This window comes from Crinia signifera, chromosome 4, assembly GCF_055691185.1.
Source record: "Crinia signifera chromosome 4, ASM5569118v1, whole genome shotgun sequence".
Taxonomy (NCBI): domain Eukaryota; kingdom Metazoa; phylum Chordata; class Amphibia; order Anura; family Myobatrachidae; genus Crinia; species Crinia signifera.
Genome location: NC_139220.1, coordinates 274,181,207 through 274,196,648, shown reverse-complemented (window position 1 = coordinate 274,196,648; position 15,442 = coordinate 274,181,207). Strand labels below are relative to the sequence as shown.

Sequence of the window (15,442 nt, the reverse complement as noted above, 5' to 3'; positions counted from 1 at the left end):
AGTGAGTGGAGGGGAGCCCGGGGCCTGGATTGGAAATGAGTCCTGGGCCCCAAAATTCCTGATGGCAGCCCTGCCTGCAGTTGTGCCAATACTGATTCAGAAATGATTTCATCCTTTCTCCAGTTTATAGTCATAACTAGTGGCAGCTGCAGGCCAACCATGTAGTTAAGAGGGGATTGCTAGGCACATATGTACATACATGTTTTCATGTACTGTTTACATGTATTTAAAATATGTGCTGGATCCATCCCCGGGGATCGCCAGTGATGAGAGCATGCATCGCCTGGGAATCACCATAACCTATTACATACCTCCCAACTTCTGTGCTGACGAAAAAGGGGGCGGGGTGTATGCAAATGAGGGAGCAGCTTATGCTAATTAGCCGCAACCTCATTTTCATACGAGAATAGACGCTGTGCGCATGTGCACATCGTCTATTCTATTAGATTGGGGGGTCTCCCAACTGCCACCCCCCCGCAGTGGGACAATGCCTGCCGCGGGTGGGACAGCGAGACAGGACCCGAAAATCAAGACTGTCCCGCTGTAATCGTGACAGTTGGGAGGTATGTATTACACACTGTAGAACCGGCCCCTGGACTCCAGTGAAACTAGCCAATTGAAGTCCAGGGGGCTGGTGTAACAGTTTGTATTAGCTTATGCTGGTTCCCGAGCTCCGCAAACTTTCAGCACTGGTGATCCTCAGGCCATCGAGCTAGGACATAAAGGACATAAATGATAACATGTATGCATAAGATGTGCCAAAATAAAAAGGAGACTTGCTGTAGCGGCGTCTAATAAGTTAGCAGTGGGATAATGTGTTTGCCGATAGATGGCGCTGCATTTTTCCCAATTGCGTATGTGTAGTGAACGGCTTTGCCTCAGTATCTTCATTTCTAGTGTATGGGAACAGATGTTGCTCATGCAAAGATTCCACCTGTTCTGCCGTGGTATTGTAATTAAATGGAAAATCTTCCCACGAGCAGCAAGATTTATCGCTACTAAAGGTTATGGGGTAGAAATCCACAAATATACAGCACCCTCATGGACACAAATGATTACAGGAGGTCCTTAGTGAAAGACAGAGTAGAGGCACTGGTTCTTAGTGAAGGACAGAGTTGAGGCACTGGTTCTTAGTGAAGGACAGAGTTGAGGCACTGGTTCTTAGTGAAGGACAGTGTAGAGGCACTGGTTCTTAGTGAAGGACAGAGTAGAGGCACTGGTTCTTAGTGAAGGACAGAGTAGAGGCACTGGTTCTTAGTGAAGGACAGTGTAGAGGCACTGGTTTTTAGTGAAGGACAGAGTAGAGGCACTGGTTCTTAGTGAAGGACAGAGTAGAGGCACTGGTTCTTAGTGAAGGACAGAGTAGAGGCACTGGTTCTTAGTGAAGGAAAGTGTAGAGGCACTGGTTCTTAGTGAAGGACAGAGTAGAGGCACTGGTCCTTAGTGAAGGACAGAGTAGAGGCACTGGTTCTTAGTGAAGGACAGTGTAGAGGCACTGGTCCTTAGTGAAGGACAGAGTAGAGGCACTGATACTGTAGAGGGGGGAGTGCTGCGCTGATACTAATTGGTGCTCCCTCTCTGTGTCCTAGACTTAGCACTCTGCTCAGCTGACTGACTAACTGAGGATCCGCCGGCTGGGGTACACAGTGTAGCACAGAGGGGACACACTGTCACTGGCTGTGGTGTGGGGACAAATGGAGGAAGGGGCATGCTGCTCCTGTGGGCAATGTGTGCATAAGCAGTCCAAGTCCTGTGGGCATTATGTGCGCAACAGCGCCACTCCTTTGGGTATCATGTCTACCTATGCCTGATGAAGTGTGTCTTAGGGGCACTACCTAGTACCTATGTGGTATAATGTGAATAATGAACAAAACTTTGTGGTGTAATGTGAATCGGAGCTAGTATGTGACCATGCCCTTCCCCATGAAGCCACACTCCTAAATTTTGATGCACTGCCCTTGATTTCATTATTGGGGAGGGGCCCCAATTCCCTTTCTGGCACAGGGCACCAAAATGTCTAGTTATGGCACTGCATCCTACATCCATTATAGGTACGTCAATGCCTGCTTTATCTTCTGTCCATGTTTAGAATCATATGTAATACTACAGGATAAATAGATGACTAACTATGCTGGGAAAGAATGGCTTATTTAATAAATGCACTATTTCAAATCTATTAGAGCGGTGCTTTGTTTTCTGTACTAGAGAAAGTAGCTTATTGATCCATTTAAACATTAGTTCTTATTGTTAAACTGGCTATCAAAGCCCAGAACTCTGATTAGAATTCCCCCATCACTCAATGGTACTGTCCCCTATCACTCTACAGCAGAGGTAATAGTGTAGATTATCTGGCCATTAAACAGCATAATAGAAAAACAGTTAGGGGCATTTATGGAAGAACTGTGCAATATAATATAATATATAGCAAATATTGGTGCTCAGTAGAGAGGAATGTGTGTAAAGCAGGGAGCAGGTCTGGGAGCAAATAACATTGATATTCATAATACCTTACCTATGCCAGGTAAGGTGCGGCATAGGGGAAGCACATTTGGGACATGTATATAACTGTACATCGGCTCCCCCTTAATGGAACCTGCTCCGTGCACCAGATAACCCCACTTGAGCCATGGACAATGAAATAATATATTTCACCTTCTGCTCTTTACTATGCTATTATTTTTCTTTCCTTCTTTGTTTATTCACATGTGGCCCCCTCCCTTTTCAGGGGGCTAGGAAAGCCACATGAATTTCGTGAGCCTCCCGGTCCATTCCGGGCTGGTAGGCAAATAGAACTCAAGCACATTGGTGTAAAGCTAGGCATGCCAGCTCAAACTGAGGTGTATGATGTCAGCATATAGGGTAGTGTACCCAGGGCAGCCGAGAGGGGGCCCGGGACCAGTCTTGTTGGAGGGGCCTGGTGGGGGCCCTGGTCCAACACCCCCCTTCTCCCTCCATCCCTCCCGGGCAGCAGCACACACCTCTACAGCATATGCTGTGCTGACAGCAGGCTCAGTATGAGCGTCTCACTGGAAGTGTGCTGCTGCTGCTGAGGGAGGAGTCAATAACACCCCCCCCCCCTCAAGTTTTTTCACCCCCCTACACCTCCCGTGCTTTGGCCACACCCCCAACATTTTACCGGGGCCCAGCATACCTCTTGGCTGCCCTGAGTGTACCACACTGCAACAATCATGCATGCCATAAATCAGATCCTGTGCCACACTGTGCTGATGACTGAGTGTATTTAGCCGCCACCACGACAGAATGAAAAGCCACCCTGTGTATATTTGCAACAGAATTATGAATGAATAGCTCATCGCAATCCATTTGCAACTCCATATGCAAAACCACAGAAAAACAAAATGTTTTTTCCATCTGTGCATTTTTTAGTACAGGAGCTCTGACCCTTCATCTAATCTACGACTAAGACAGGGCGGAAGTGGTCATCGCTGATGTTACAGACCCTCCTCATAAACACCTGGGCACGTCTGCATTTTATCCAACACACCCAGAAAACAGCAGGTGTCCACCCCCAAAATCCCAGCTTTCTGCGAGTCAAAGGGGGCGATTCTCTAACACAGAAATGCGTTAAAAAAACCCATTATCGGGGGTTTTTTTCCGCATTTCTGTATGCTCTAACCTCCCTCAACGCTGCGGAGGGAATCACCAGCAAAAGCTGGCGATCCCCTGCAGAAGCCTATGGGCTTCTTACTGCAGCGCTGTTTGAGGGATCCGTCACAGATCCCTCCCAGCATGCCCTGCACATGCGCAGATGGACTCCCGGGTCACAGACCCGGAAGTCCAGCTCCGGCGCCGCATCGCAAGGGACAGCTCTTATCACAAGAGCTGTCCCTTGCGTTAATAACCGCATATGTTAGAACATATGCCGTTATTAAAAATGCGGTGGCCGGCGAAGGGGGGCGATAGAGGGCTGTGGATGTTACAACATCCCGCCCAAAGTTGGGCCACATTGCCTTTAAGTTACATGCCTCATTTTCTTTCCTTAATCAGCCTCGGGGATGCGCGATGCACTTGGTTTGAGACTTCTCTAATAAGCAATCCAAGTTGAATTAGGCCCTACACTGTAGATAGGACACAGCTAGAAATATTTCAAATATAATTTTGCATTCCTGGCTCAGCATGCTCATTATGTAACCAGCAGTTCCAAAGGCACAAACTAATTAATGTAATAAAACTTTTTTTTTAATAGTAATTTAATTGGGATCTTATGGTTGATTAAAATGGGCTTTGACCCTTGCAACTGGCATAAGTCTTAATTATATGCATTTTATTGTTTACTTACAAAGCATTTTATTAGGATTACTAATGCATTATGTATATTTTTGGACACAATACATCTGGGGGGTATGGGAAAAATTGACCATAGAGTAAAAATGAAACTTGCTTATACTTGTTTTGTTTGTAAATGGTTCAATTGCAGTTACGACAGTGGGACGGGTGACCACTTCTTTAATAAAATGGATTAAGATTTTGAGGCCATTTTGTCAATGGTAGAAAATCCTTAAATCTTGAGAAAATGTCCAACAGCCATGACAGAGTATTCCATCCTGGGTCACGACTTTCGGGGCGCCCCGACATTCGTGACCCTGGCCCGTTCTCGGCCCACTCGACTGATATTCGTCAGGCAGGATCATGAATTCCGAATAGGGGGCATATCCGTGAGACATGGCCGTGAATCATTGAGATACGACCATGAGCTCGACAATTCACGGCCGTTCTCGGCAGAACTGGCCCAACTGCTTTTAAAGTCGGGTCCGTTCTGCCGAGATGCCTCTTCAATGATGTCAGGAAAGACGGCATTGAATAGGCACACGTCGCTATTTCCCCCCGTTGGAAATAACAGCGGGGGATTGAAAACCGCCCAGAATTTCTATGGTAGAGGCAATTTACTGCATGATGATCAAGTCCACTGGTGGCACACTGTGGAACACTACACTGTGGAACAAAATAGTGTGATTTAGAAAACAAGCTTTAGTTAATTACTTAATTCAATACATCTTTTTTCCTTTTAATTTTATATTTAGATTTTTTTTCCTGCTTTTCTTAGCTGAACACAGAATTTATTGCCACTTATCCATCATGTTACTGTTGTAAATATGCTGTGTGTGTACATGCTTGAGGATGTGTACACACCAGCAAATTCCTAACAACTATTACCAGCCCAGTCACTTAACCAATTAAATAGTTTTCTCTCTTACATATTTGTTGTTTGTTATTTGTCTGCTTATTTGTTGCATTCGGACACTGTTGAACCGATTAGGATGAAACCAAGGCAAGGTGGCATGATTAGGTCCATGACCACTCAGGCCCCCAATACCAACCCTGAGGGGGTCGTGGGGGCCCCAATAGGGTTCCCGCCACAGCACAAAGTGGGTCAGGGAAGCAAGATATGGCAAAGTTGCATTGAGGGGGTAGAGTACATGGGGTTTAAGGAAAAAAAAGTGGTCAGATTTGAGAGCCGACCACATAAAGGTGTAGGCTGGACACACCATGAGCATGGGGAGCATGTTCAGGGACTTCCACTAAATGGATTTGGATGAGAACCTCAGAGAGGGATGGCAAATGGTCTGGGATGCCTATTGAAGTGGGCAGGACCTCTGTCTGATGTCAAGTTGGTGTACGCCAGGCAGACCTATGACCCGGGGAAAATGTCCTGGGCCTTCCACTAGATCAGGGCTGGGCAACACCGGCCCTCCAGATGTTAATAAACTACACATCCCAGGATGCTTTGCATTAGTTTTGTTATGTGGCCATGCTGAAACTGATGCAAGGCATGCTGGGATGTGTAGTTCATCAACATCTGGAGGGCCGGTGTTGCCCAGCCCTGCACTAGATGGATTTCTATGGAAATGTCACAGACGGATGACAAATGGTCTGGGATGCCTAAATGCTTGGGATCCTGGTGTGACTTCTACCAAAAGAGATTTACAAAATGCAAAAAATACAAAATTCCAAAAATAATAAACAAATTACAAACTTTCAAAAATACCATAACAAAAATTACAAAATGCTACAGATACAGAAAAAAGGCAAAGACACAGTCATACAGTAGTCCCATCACATCATCATAAATACACCCCTGCCTGTTCTTACACAATCACAGGTGGCCTCTCCTTCGCACAATATCAGATAAATCCTGAAATAGTCTGTGCTGCTGTGGGCATCCTTATGAACCGCAGGCTGCTCTGTCCCCACTCACTTCATAGCTATGGCAGTGGCGTAACTATAAATTTTGCTCACCCCTGCCAAAAAGTTTGTGGTGCCCCCCCTCCAGAATGTTTCCCCAGCGTGTGACGTGATGACATCACACACATAACGGAGAAGCTGAAGCAGGAGAGAACAAGAGAGACCAGCAGACACTGCTGCTTCCCTTGGCTCCGACGCATCCCAGGCTGCCCTAGCACAACCATCTGCCAGCCCATCCTGTACACAGTAGCCAATAGCCGACTCTGTGTACAGTCAATTGAATCAGTGGGGGAATTTGTCATCTCTGCCATGGCCCCACCCGCGCTGCAGCTGACTCACCTGCAGTGCTCAGTCAGTGGGCAGCGGCAGGCAGCAGCATGTCAGTGCATCGAGCGGGTGCCGGCTCCCACACAGACCCTGCTGCTGCTTGCTTCCCCAAGCGGCTGCTGGGGCTGCCTTACAGTAGTTACGCCACTGAGCTATGGGATTAAGACTGATAACAAAAAGGTGCTCTATCCCTAGCTAAATACATCCTCAGGCTGTGAGTTATAGAGGTATCTTGGATAATTCCAATACATACTGTATGCAGCACTTTCTTAAATGTCCAATTTCATGCTTTAATGTATGACACTTTGCATAGATGATATCACACTGCTGTGACCCATATATAGGTTATATCAGATGGAAACACAGGAAAAGGCCACACTCATGATAATGAAAACCATAAAGGCACTATTATTAATCATCAACCCTAGGGTCATAATTGTGAACCTATAAAATACTGATGTACTGTACATGCTAATGGAAATATTAGCAAGGAAACTCAGGGGAATTTGCTGTCTGGAGTGTCCTTATTTTGGAGGCAATGCTATAAAGACCTTGCCGCAAAGCAGATGTGTGATTTAATAGTGCATAATTACAAGGCTAAAAGCTATATTAAGTACAGGCTGACCTTATTCTAGAGCAGCTCAGTGTTGTACAGGATTCTGCATGTCAAAAACACACTTCACTCGCTCTTACAGATCATCTCCTGTTGATTAACAATTTTCCCCAGAGTTCACCCACTTCTGAGTGCTCCTTGGCCCTTATTCTGATTGATGCGTACTTTTCCGCATACTTTCGGATCGCGTCTTTACGGCGTCTGCGCATGCGTGGAGAACGCTACGCGCATGTGCCACGCCTTGACTCCGTACCTGTTCGGCCAAATCCCGTACAAAACTGGTCACCGCAATCATTCGGGAAATATGGGCGTATTATGGGCGTCATGCGGAATGACACATGGGCGTAGTTTCAAAGTGGGCAAAACGGGGCGGAAACATGGGCGGACACGGGGGAGTACACTTATGTTGGGGGGCGTACATTCGGATAGCACTCCGAATGCACGCGAACAAAAAGGGAAGAAATGTGCGGTGTCCAAAAGGCCACTATTGCTTTGCGGACACCACTCGTTCCTGCGGGAGGCGAACGGACCGCCTAATGACTACAAGCATTAACACCTGAACCCAATAAAATCGACTCCTTTACTCATTAATCACTAATAGGACGCTTGTCAGTGCTTTAATTGAAACCATTGCACTTCAATTGCTGTAAGGGTTAATGTGTGCAATGCATGTGTTAGGCATGCTTGTAAGGATATATTGGAATCTAATTGATTCCAATTCCAAATAAGCAGTTTTTTATGAGGATAGGTAATTGAATAAGTGGGTCATGTGATGTATTGCAGAATTGACATAATAGTGGGTTGTTTGGCGTAAATACTCCGCTTACGTGCGGTAGCACCGCTTGGCTCCCGTTTGGATGCGGTATTCCCGAGCACACTCTGTAATACTCTGTTATACCGTGCAGAATTTGACTGTTTCCCCCGCACACGCATGGTTTGTATGTCGTCCGTAAACACGCCCTGTTCTTAAAGAGTGAGTCCGTCCGAATGCGGAGGACCCGTGGGCGTTTCTACGGACGATGGCCGCACGCGGCAGAACACCGTGGCGTGCGGACCGCTCCGTAAGAATGCGGGAATATCCGCACCGATCAGAATAAGGGCCCTTAATATGTGTACCTATATTTATACATAGCTTTATCCTATCAGGATATTGACTAATAGACTGAACTGTTGCATAGTAATTGGTCCTTATGCTCTGGCCTGGAGTTTTAAAAGGTCAGTGATATTACACAAAACCAGGAGTATTCTTGTTATTCAATATTATTTACCTCTATTTAAAATCTCACAGAGAGAAGTCACAGCTGCTGTATGGGGGTGATTCTAATTAACTCGGTAAGATGCCAAGCAAGTCCTTGTGACGCCGCCCCATCAAATACATGCCCCCATCTGCCCCTGTCCCTTCCTCCCCGCTGCGAATGGCCCGGCGACATTATAGATCACTGAGGCTGTTCACAGTTGGGTTTGCACATGTGCAGAAATGCGCAAACTATGCCCATCGGGGCAGGGGTCGAATTTGGTTCACTAAGAGTGAGCCCATAGTCATACAGGCTTTCACCAGCAGGTGTCAGGTGTTATAATAATATTTATATTCATGTTATACAAAGAAGGATTAGCTCTACATCCAATGTGACAATCACATTGGACAAATGTAGCATTTCAACCAGAGCATCAGGATAATTTTGTGAGGCCCAATGAGGGTGAATATTGTGGGAGATGTACTAATAATTGCGGAGTGATAAAGTGGAGAAAGACAAAATAGCAGCCAATCACCCCCTAAATGCCGTGCTACATGCTGTTTTGTAAAGTGACAGTTAGGGGCTGATATAGACGTGGCGTAACTACATACATGTGGGCCCCATAGCAAAAGTTTGTAAGGGCCCCTATTTATCACCTAATGCGGAAAAATGTATAGAGCACATGATACTTTGACAGGCAAAGTGGGCCCCTTTCAGCTCTGAGCCCCATAGCAACTGCACCCCCTGCACCTATGGTAGTTACGTCTTTGGATATAGATATTTTTCAATAATGGCATACAACGCAAATCTGACTTCTGTCTTTACTATTAATGTAGATTTTTAAAACTGAGTGACCATTACAAGTTACTAAATATGTGTGGGTGGGTTCTTCAAAAATCCGAATCCACACCCATTTTGTGGATCTGAACCACAACCAGATTCGGATCTACTGAGGGATCCACTCACATCTCACATGTGTCGTTATTACGTGGCTTTTCACAAACCAAATGTAATAATTCTGTAGAGCCAGCTACAAATAAAATCCTTTCTGGACTCGGAGCATGACCTAGAATTCACGTTTATTATTCATACCGCATTTCACCTCTCCCAGGAAGCCTGACCTGTCCACATTATCAGGAGAATAGTAGCAGACGGTAACACATCAGAAATGCGCCAAGGTTTCCTGGAATGAAAGGTTATAATGTCCAGGGTTATAAGAGATTTTAGTCTGAAAAGAACATTTTCACCCAATCAATCAATAAGATAGACTGGTGACAATAGACTATCCTGCATTAATCTCCACCATCATCATTCACAGAGGACAGCTGTCTTTAACGGAATCACAAGGGAAGTTTGGACACAATGCAGGAGGGCTTCTCAGCTGGATCCTGATGAAAAATTGATGGTACTCTTTACCTAGATGGGCGCCAGCGATTGAAATCGCGGGCGTCGGGGGTAAAAATCGCGGTCATCGCGGGCATCGCGGGTAAATCGGGATGCCCGCGATGCCCGCGATGACCGCGATGACCGCGATTTTCCCATAGGGAACAATGTTAAAAAGGCTGATTGACCGCGATTTTACTGTTAAATGCCTCAATGGACCCGATTTGGCCATAGGAATCAATGTTAAATGGGCCACAGAGCCCAAATAGGCACAATTAACCCTTAAATGTCCCCCCCAATTTTTAACGCCACCCCACGATCCACGCCAACCCGAAGCGTGGCGAGCGCAGCGAGCCCGCGAGGGGCGGCGGTACGCGTCCTCCGACCTTTTCATGCCCTACTATCCACTAGGGCGTGGAGTGAGAATAGAATAGTGTGGCGAGCCCAGCGAGCCACCGAGCCCGAAGCGTGGCGAGCGCAGCGAGCCCCGCGAGGGGACGCGGATACCTTCACAGGTAGACGCGTCCCCTCGCGGGCTTCACAGGTGTCCGCGTCGCCACGGACACCTGTGAAGCCCGCGAGGGGACGCGTATAACTGTGAAGGTATCCGCGTCCCCTCGCGGGGCTCGCTGCGCTCGCCACGCTTCGGGCTCGGTGGCTCGCTGCGCTCGCCACACTATTCTATTCTCACTCCACGCCCTAGTGGATAGTAGGGCATGAAAAGGTCGGAGGACGCGTACCGCCGCCCCTCGCGGGCTCGCTGCGCTCGCCACGCTTCGGGTTTGCGTGGATCGTGGGGTGGCGTTAAAAATTTGGGGGGACATTTAAGGGTTAATTGTGCTTATTTGGCCTCTGTGGCCCATTTAACATTGATTCCTATGGCCAAATCGGGTCCATTGAGGCATTTAACAGTAAAATCGTGTCCATCGGGCCTTTTAACATTGATTCCTATGGCAAATCGTGAGCATCGCGTCGCGGGCATCGCGGGTACATTTATGGCCGGCCGCGACGCGACCGACACGATTTCCATGTTTAACATGGGTTTCAATGGGAAATCGCGGGCATCGCGTCGGTCGCGTCGCGGCCAGACATAAATGTACCCGCGATGCCCGCGACGGGCGCCCAACTAAGTAAAGAGTACCAAATTTATTTAATCATTTCAATAACTAAATTGCGGGATCCATGTTGATTGTTATTGAAAGTTGTCCATTCTGCCACCTGTCTGTGGTAAATATTGTTCCCCTGGCACCAAGTTTGAGGCAAATTAAGAGTTCTGTAACCTGATCTGTAACCTCCACCTGTAATCTGTAACCTCCACCTGTAATTTGTAACCTGTAATCTGTAACCTCCACCTGTAATCTGTAACCTGTAATCTGTAACCTCCACCTGTAATCTGAAACCTGTAATCTGTAACCTCCACCTGTAATCTGTAACCTGTAATCTGTAACCTCCACCTGTAATCTGTAACCTGTAATCTGTAACCTCCACCTGTAATCTTAAACCTGTAATCTGTAACCTCCACCTGTAATCTGTAACCTGTAATCTGTAAACTCCACCTGTAATCTGTAACCTGTAATCTGTAACCTCCACCTGTAATCTGAAACCTGTAATCTGTAACCTCCACCTGTAATCTGTAACCTTTAATCTGTAAACTCCACCTGTAATCTGTAACCTGTAATCTGTAACCTCCATCTATTGGAGGTCAGTGCCAAAAGACTTGTATTCTCCCCACAGAGGTGAGTAGCAGCATTAGCATTTTATTATATAGGATAAATATACTTGGGAAATTTTTTATATTCTGCTTTTAATTCCTTTATTCAATTACAAAGATAAAAAAAATAAAGTGTTATACTGTAAAAAACGGCTGCTATTGCGAAAAAGTCACCTATTTCCCGTAACATTACGTATGGGTGGTATTCAATTGTTATATTGCGCTCGATCTTCCATCTAAAGAGACGGGAGATTGTATGGCGATATTCAGTAAAAAATTTTTGAACATATCATGCCCATTATGGTCAGATTTAGCCAGGCATTTGTGCATTTAACCTCATGACCACTGGGCATAGCGAGCTGAAATGCTGGTGAAATACAATTGAATACCGCCCTATATGTACAAAAGTATTTGTCCACACCTGTTAACTACTGAATTCAATTGCATTTTCAATCAGACCCCTTGCCACAGGTGTATAAAATCAAGCACCTAGCCATGCAATCTCCATTTGCAAACATTGGTGATACAAAATGGGTCGTTCTGAAGAGCTCAGAGACTTGAAGCCTGGTACTATCATAAGATGCCACATTTGCATCAAGACGGTTCATGAAATTCCATCCCTGCTGGATATTCCACACTCAACTGTAAGTGATATTATTAGAAAGCAGAAGAGTTTAGGAACGGTTCAGCTATGAAGCAGAAAACCGCGTACAATCACAGAGCAGGCTTAACGAATGCTAAGGCGCATGGTGCGTAAAAGTCACTGACGTTCTGCTGATTCCACAGCTGAAGAGTTATGAAATTCCACTGGCAATAATGTAAGCACAATAACTGTGCGTGGAGACTGTGAGCCAGGCCTCCTTGTCCAACATCAGTACACAGATATAGAAGCAGCGCTAATTTCATCAAATATTGACACAATTACAAGGGATTGACTAAACAAAAGTGGCACATTTATTAAGAATTAATAAAAATTTAAAATGAGCAACAATTAAAAGGTAAACATGTAAATACATATCAATTAAAATTGATACCCTCTCTGGATTTGTAATTGGCCTTACTGGCTGTAGGAGTCCTCGTTTAAATGGGCTTTGAAAATATGGCAAATGTTTTTGCAGAGTTTATTTTATCTCACCAAGGATATTTGAAGCGGGTATTCCACCTTTGGTCCAAACGTCCTCACTATGATGCGGTTGTGCACTGATGGTAAAGGGCCGCTGGAGGGAAATGGAGACCTTGTGGGGCTTCCCGAAAGGGCAGATGGTCCGGAGTGTAATGATGACGTATTTCCTGGCTGTGGAATGCAGAACAACTTCCTTAACTAACTATATCTCATATAAAGAACTTAAAATAATGAATGATTAGGCGATAAGAGGTTAAATAATACATGTTAGTGGTTATTTATATTGTCTGTATACTTAAATAAGTCTACGTTGATTTTTTTATATTTTTTTTATTATTTAAACATAGATATAAGGATATTTACACAATTATCCATCAATGTTCATATAATGTTATTTAATTCTGTTGCATTATATGAATAATTATAATTATATGAATATTGATGGGTAATTGTGTAAATATCCTTATATCTATGTTTAAATAATAAAAAATATAAAAAAATCAACATAGACACATTTCTCTTGGCGGCCCTGGGGAGGAGTCATACAGGTGGAGGGAGGACATTTTCCAGCCTGGAGTGCTGAGAATTATTAATAAATCAGACCAAACTGCATGTTTCAACTTGTATTTGTTTTACCAGTAGTTTAGTGTTATATGTCGGTGGTATTCAACCTCCGTTTTAGTTTGAATCCCATGTACATTGTTCTGGGGCCCCAACAGAGGAAGTCACTATACTGTAGAATGTTTTTCGTATAAGCCAATCAAGGGATCACGGACAGGAATTCCTGATCCCATTGGGTTTCCTGACTCGCAAGTTCCTCACCTTATCGTTTCAAATAAATGAATGTTCACATCAGCCTCAGGGCACTCTGCTCTTTGCTCCAGCGTGGTGTTCTCCTTCATCCATTCCACAGTATGTGCCAGTACCGTGATGGAACATGGAGAGCAGTAGCACAAGTCTTCCCAATTCCAAAAAGTTCCACAAACTCAGAATTGCAACAAACGGCTCAGTGTTTTCTGAAGCCCAGTATAACCGGTCCGTCCAGCCGAACGCCTCATCCATAAATGCTTGCCTTTTATACTCCCTCACATACCTGATACTGTGTGAGGTTTAAAATATCTTATTTTTGACAGAGTACAAATACTGTACTGCTTGTTTTTAGCACAAAAAAAAATACATCAAACCCTGTGCGTAATACAGTATCTGGAATAAATGACTGTTAATTATAAAAATACACTTCCCTGCATACTAGCACATTCCCTTTTGTACAGTCAACAAATAACTGTTCATGAGCTTGTAGCTTTTCTAATAGGCATCAACCTGTAAGGGAAGGGCATGCAGAATGCAGTAGCCTATAGCAACATAGTGACAGTGAGCACTACAGTACATTGTGGAGGAATCACCAACAGGGCAGAGCAGCATCTACTTTACATTGGGGTAATGCAGACCTGCTTACTAGTAGCCTACATATATATTTGCTGGTAAATGCCACACAGCCGATGGTCGCTAACCATCAGATGATTTTTCCTCCTGTTCGGTATGAAAATTAAGCTTAGACCTGCTTCAGCTGTGTGTCGCTTATGTGCTCTCTAAGCAGCGAACAACTGCGGATTAGCGAGCCTTGCTGAATCAGGCCCTTAGTATATAAACCCCTATGTCTGCAGTGGTGCACCAGGGGCGGATTAGCACACCGGGAAACCGGGCCATTTCCTGGTGGGCCGGTCCAGATTTGGCCGCTTTCCTCCCTGGCTGGGCCGCCGACCATGCTACCAGGGCCGGCCAGCGCTGGAGAGATGACTTCATCCTATGGGAGGAAGATTCTTGTGGCCATATTTGTTTTGGGCTGCTGCCCATCTTTATAATCAGGCTGCGGCTGGTCGCTCTTGGGTGACGTCACTACGGTGCAGGAAGCAGCCTGGACAGAAGCAGCCTGGTCACCGCTGTAGAATGCCGAAACCCCCCCCCCCCCCCCCCCTCCTGGTCCCCTATAGTGTAAGTTTATAATTTCATCCCCAATAATCAGACACAAGTGGGTGCTTGCAAGCATTTTCCACTTACTGTATGTGCATGCCTGTAACTGCAAGTCTCTTGCTTTGGGAAATACAGAAGACAGGTTTGCACAAATAAAAGGTAAATCTTCTCCTGGACAGCAGGTTTCCCCAGCAGCTGTCCTGACACTCCAGCTATGATACTTTCCTATAATCTGCACTGTAATTTCATTGCAACACACAGCAACAATGATTCTTAATTAGCCAAGCCACATTGCAACACTTCATATATACAGTAAGCCCCTTAGCCTTAAAGGGATTACTATGCCTGATCCAGGTAACATATGGCACACATTAAAATACCACCATACTAATACTAAGGGCTATTCATGTAGATAATGATAATGAAATAGCTCCTGGGAAATATTACTATACACTGCACCAGGGGCCTAATTCAGATCCTGTAGGATCCAAGATGCACATTGCAAAGTAGTGATGTTCAGTACTTTGTGCATACGCTGGACCTGTTCCGTGTATATGCAGTATGGGTCCTTGGCTATTTGTAGGAACTGTGGCAGTTGGTATGATTGGCACCATGGGTCACACAGCCAGCTGCTAGTTTTCAAAGTGATCTGATGTTCCATCCAAGAATGCAGCATGAATCTCCTACGTACATCAGATGCCTCCTGCCTCATTATCATACTAGTGCATTGCTGTTGCTGTGTCTGATTAAGCAGCAGGGATAGCACCTCCATCTACCGCAGCCTGCCTGGACCCACCGCAGCTCAGCACACAGCAGCATGTGGCTGGGGAGAGAGACCAATACATTAACCAGGACAGGCTGAGACAACTAAGAAC

General features: G+C 45.4%; 1 protein-coding gene across 7 annotated transcripts in view; it reads right to left on the bottom strand.

Annotated features, from left to right (window-relative positions):
• Positions 1-15,442, bottom strand: part of LRRTM4 (leucine rich repeat transmembrane neuronal 4) — a 527,970-nt gene that overhangs the window by 284,250 nt on the left and 228,278 nt on the right. The window contains exon 3 of one of the 7 annotated variants that reach the window (XM_083184578.1): positions 12,519-12,767. The exons of the other annotated variants lie outside the window; for them this stretch is intronic. Within the exon in view, the coding sequence (XP_083040704.1) occupies positions 12,600-12,767 (168 nt within the window). The 3' untranslated portion in view covers positions 12,519-12,599. Of the gene's footprint in view, positions 1-12,518; positions 12,768-15,442 lie in introns of those variants that run through there. 7 annotated transcript variants of the gene reach the window in all.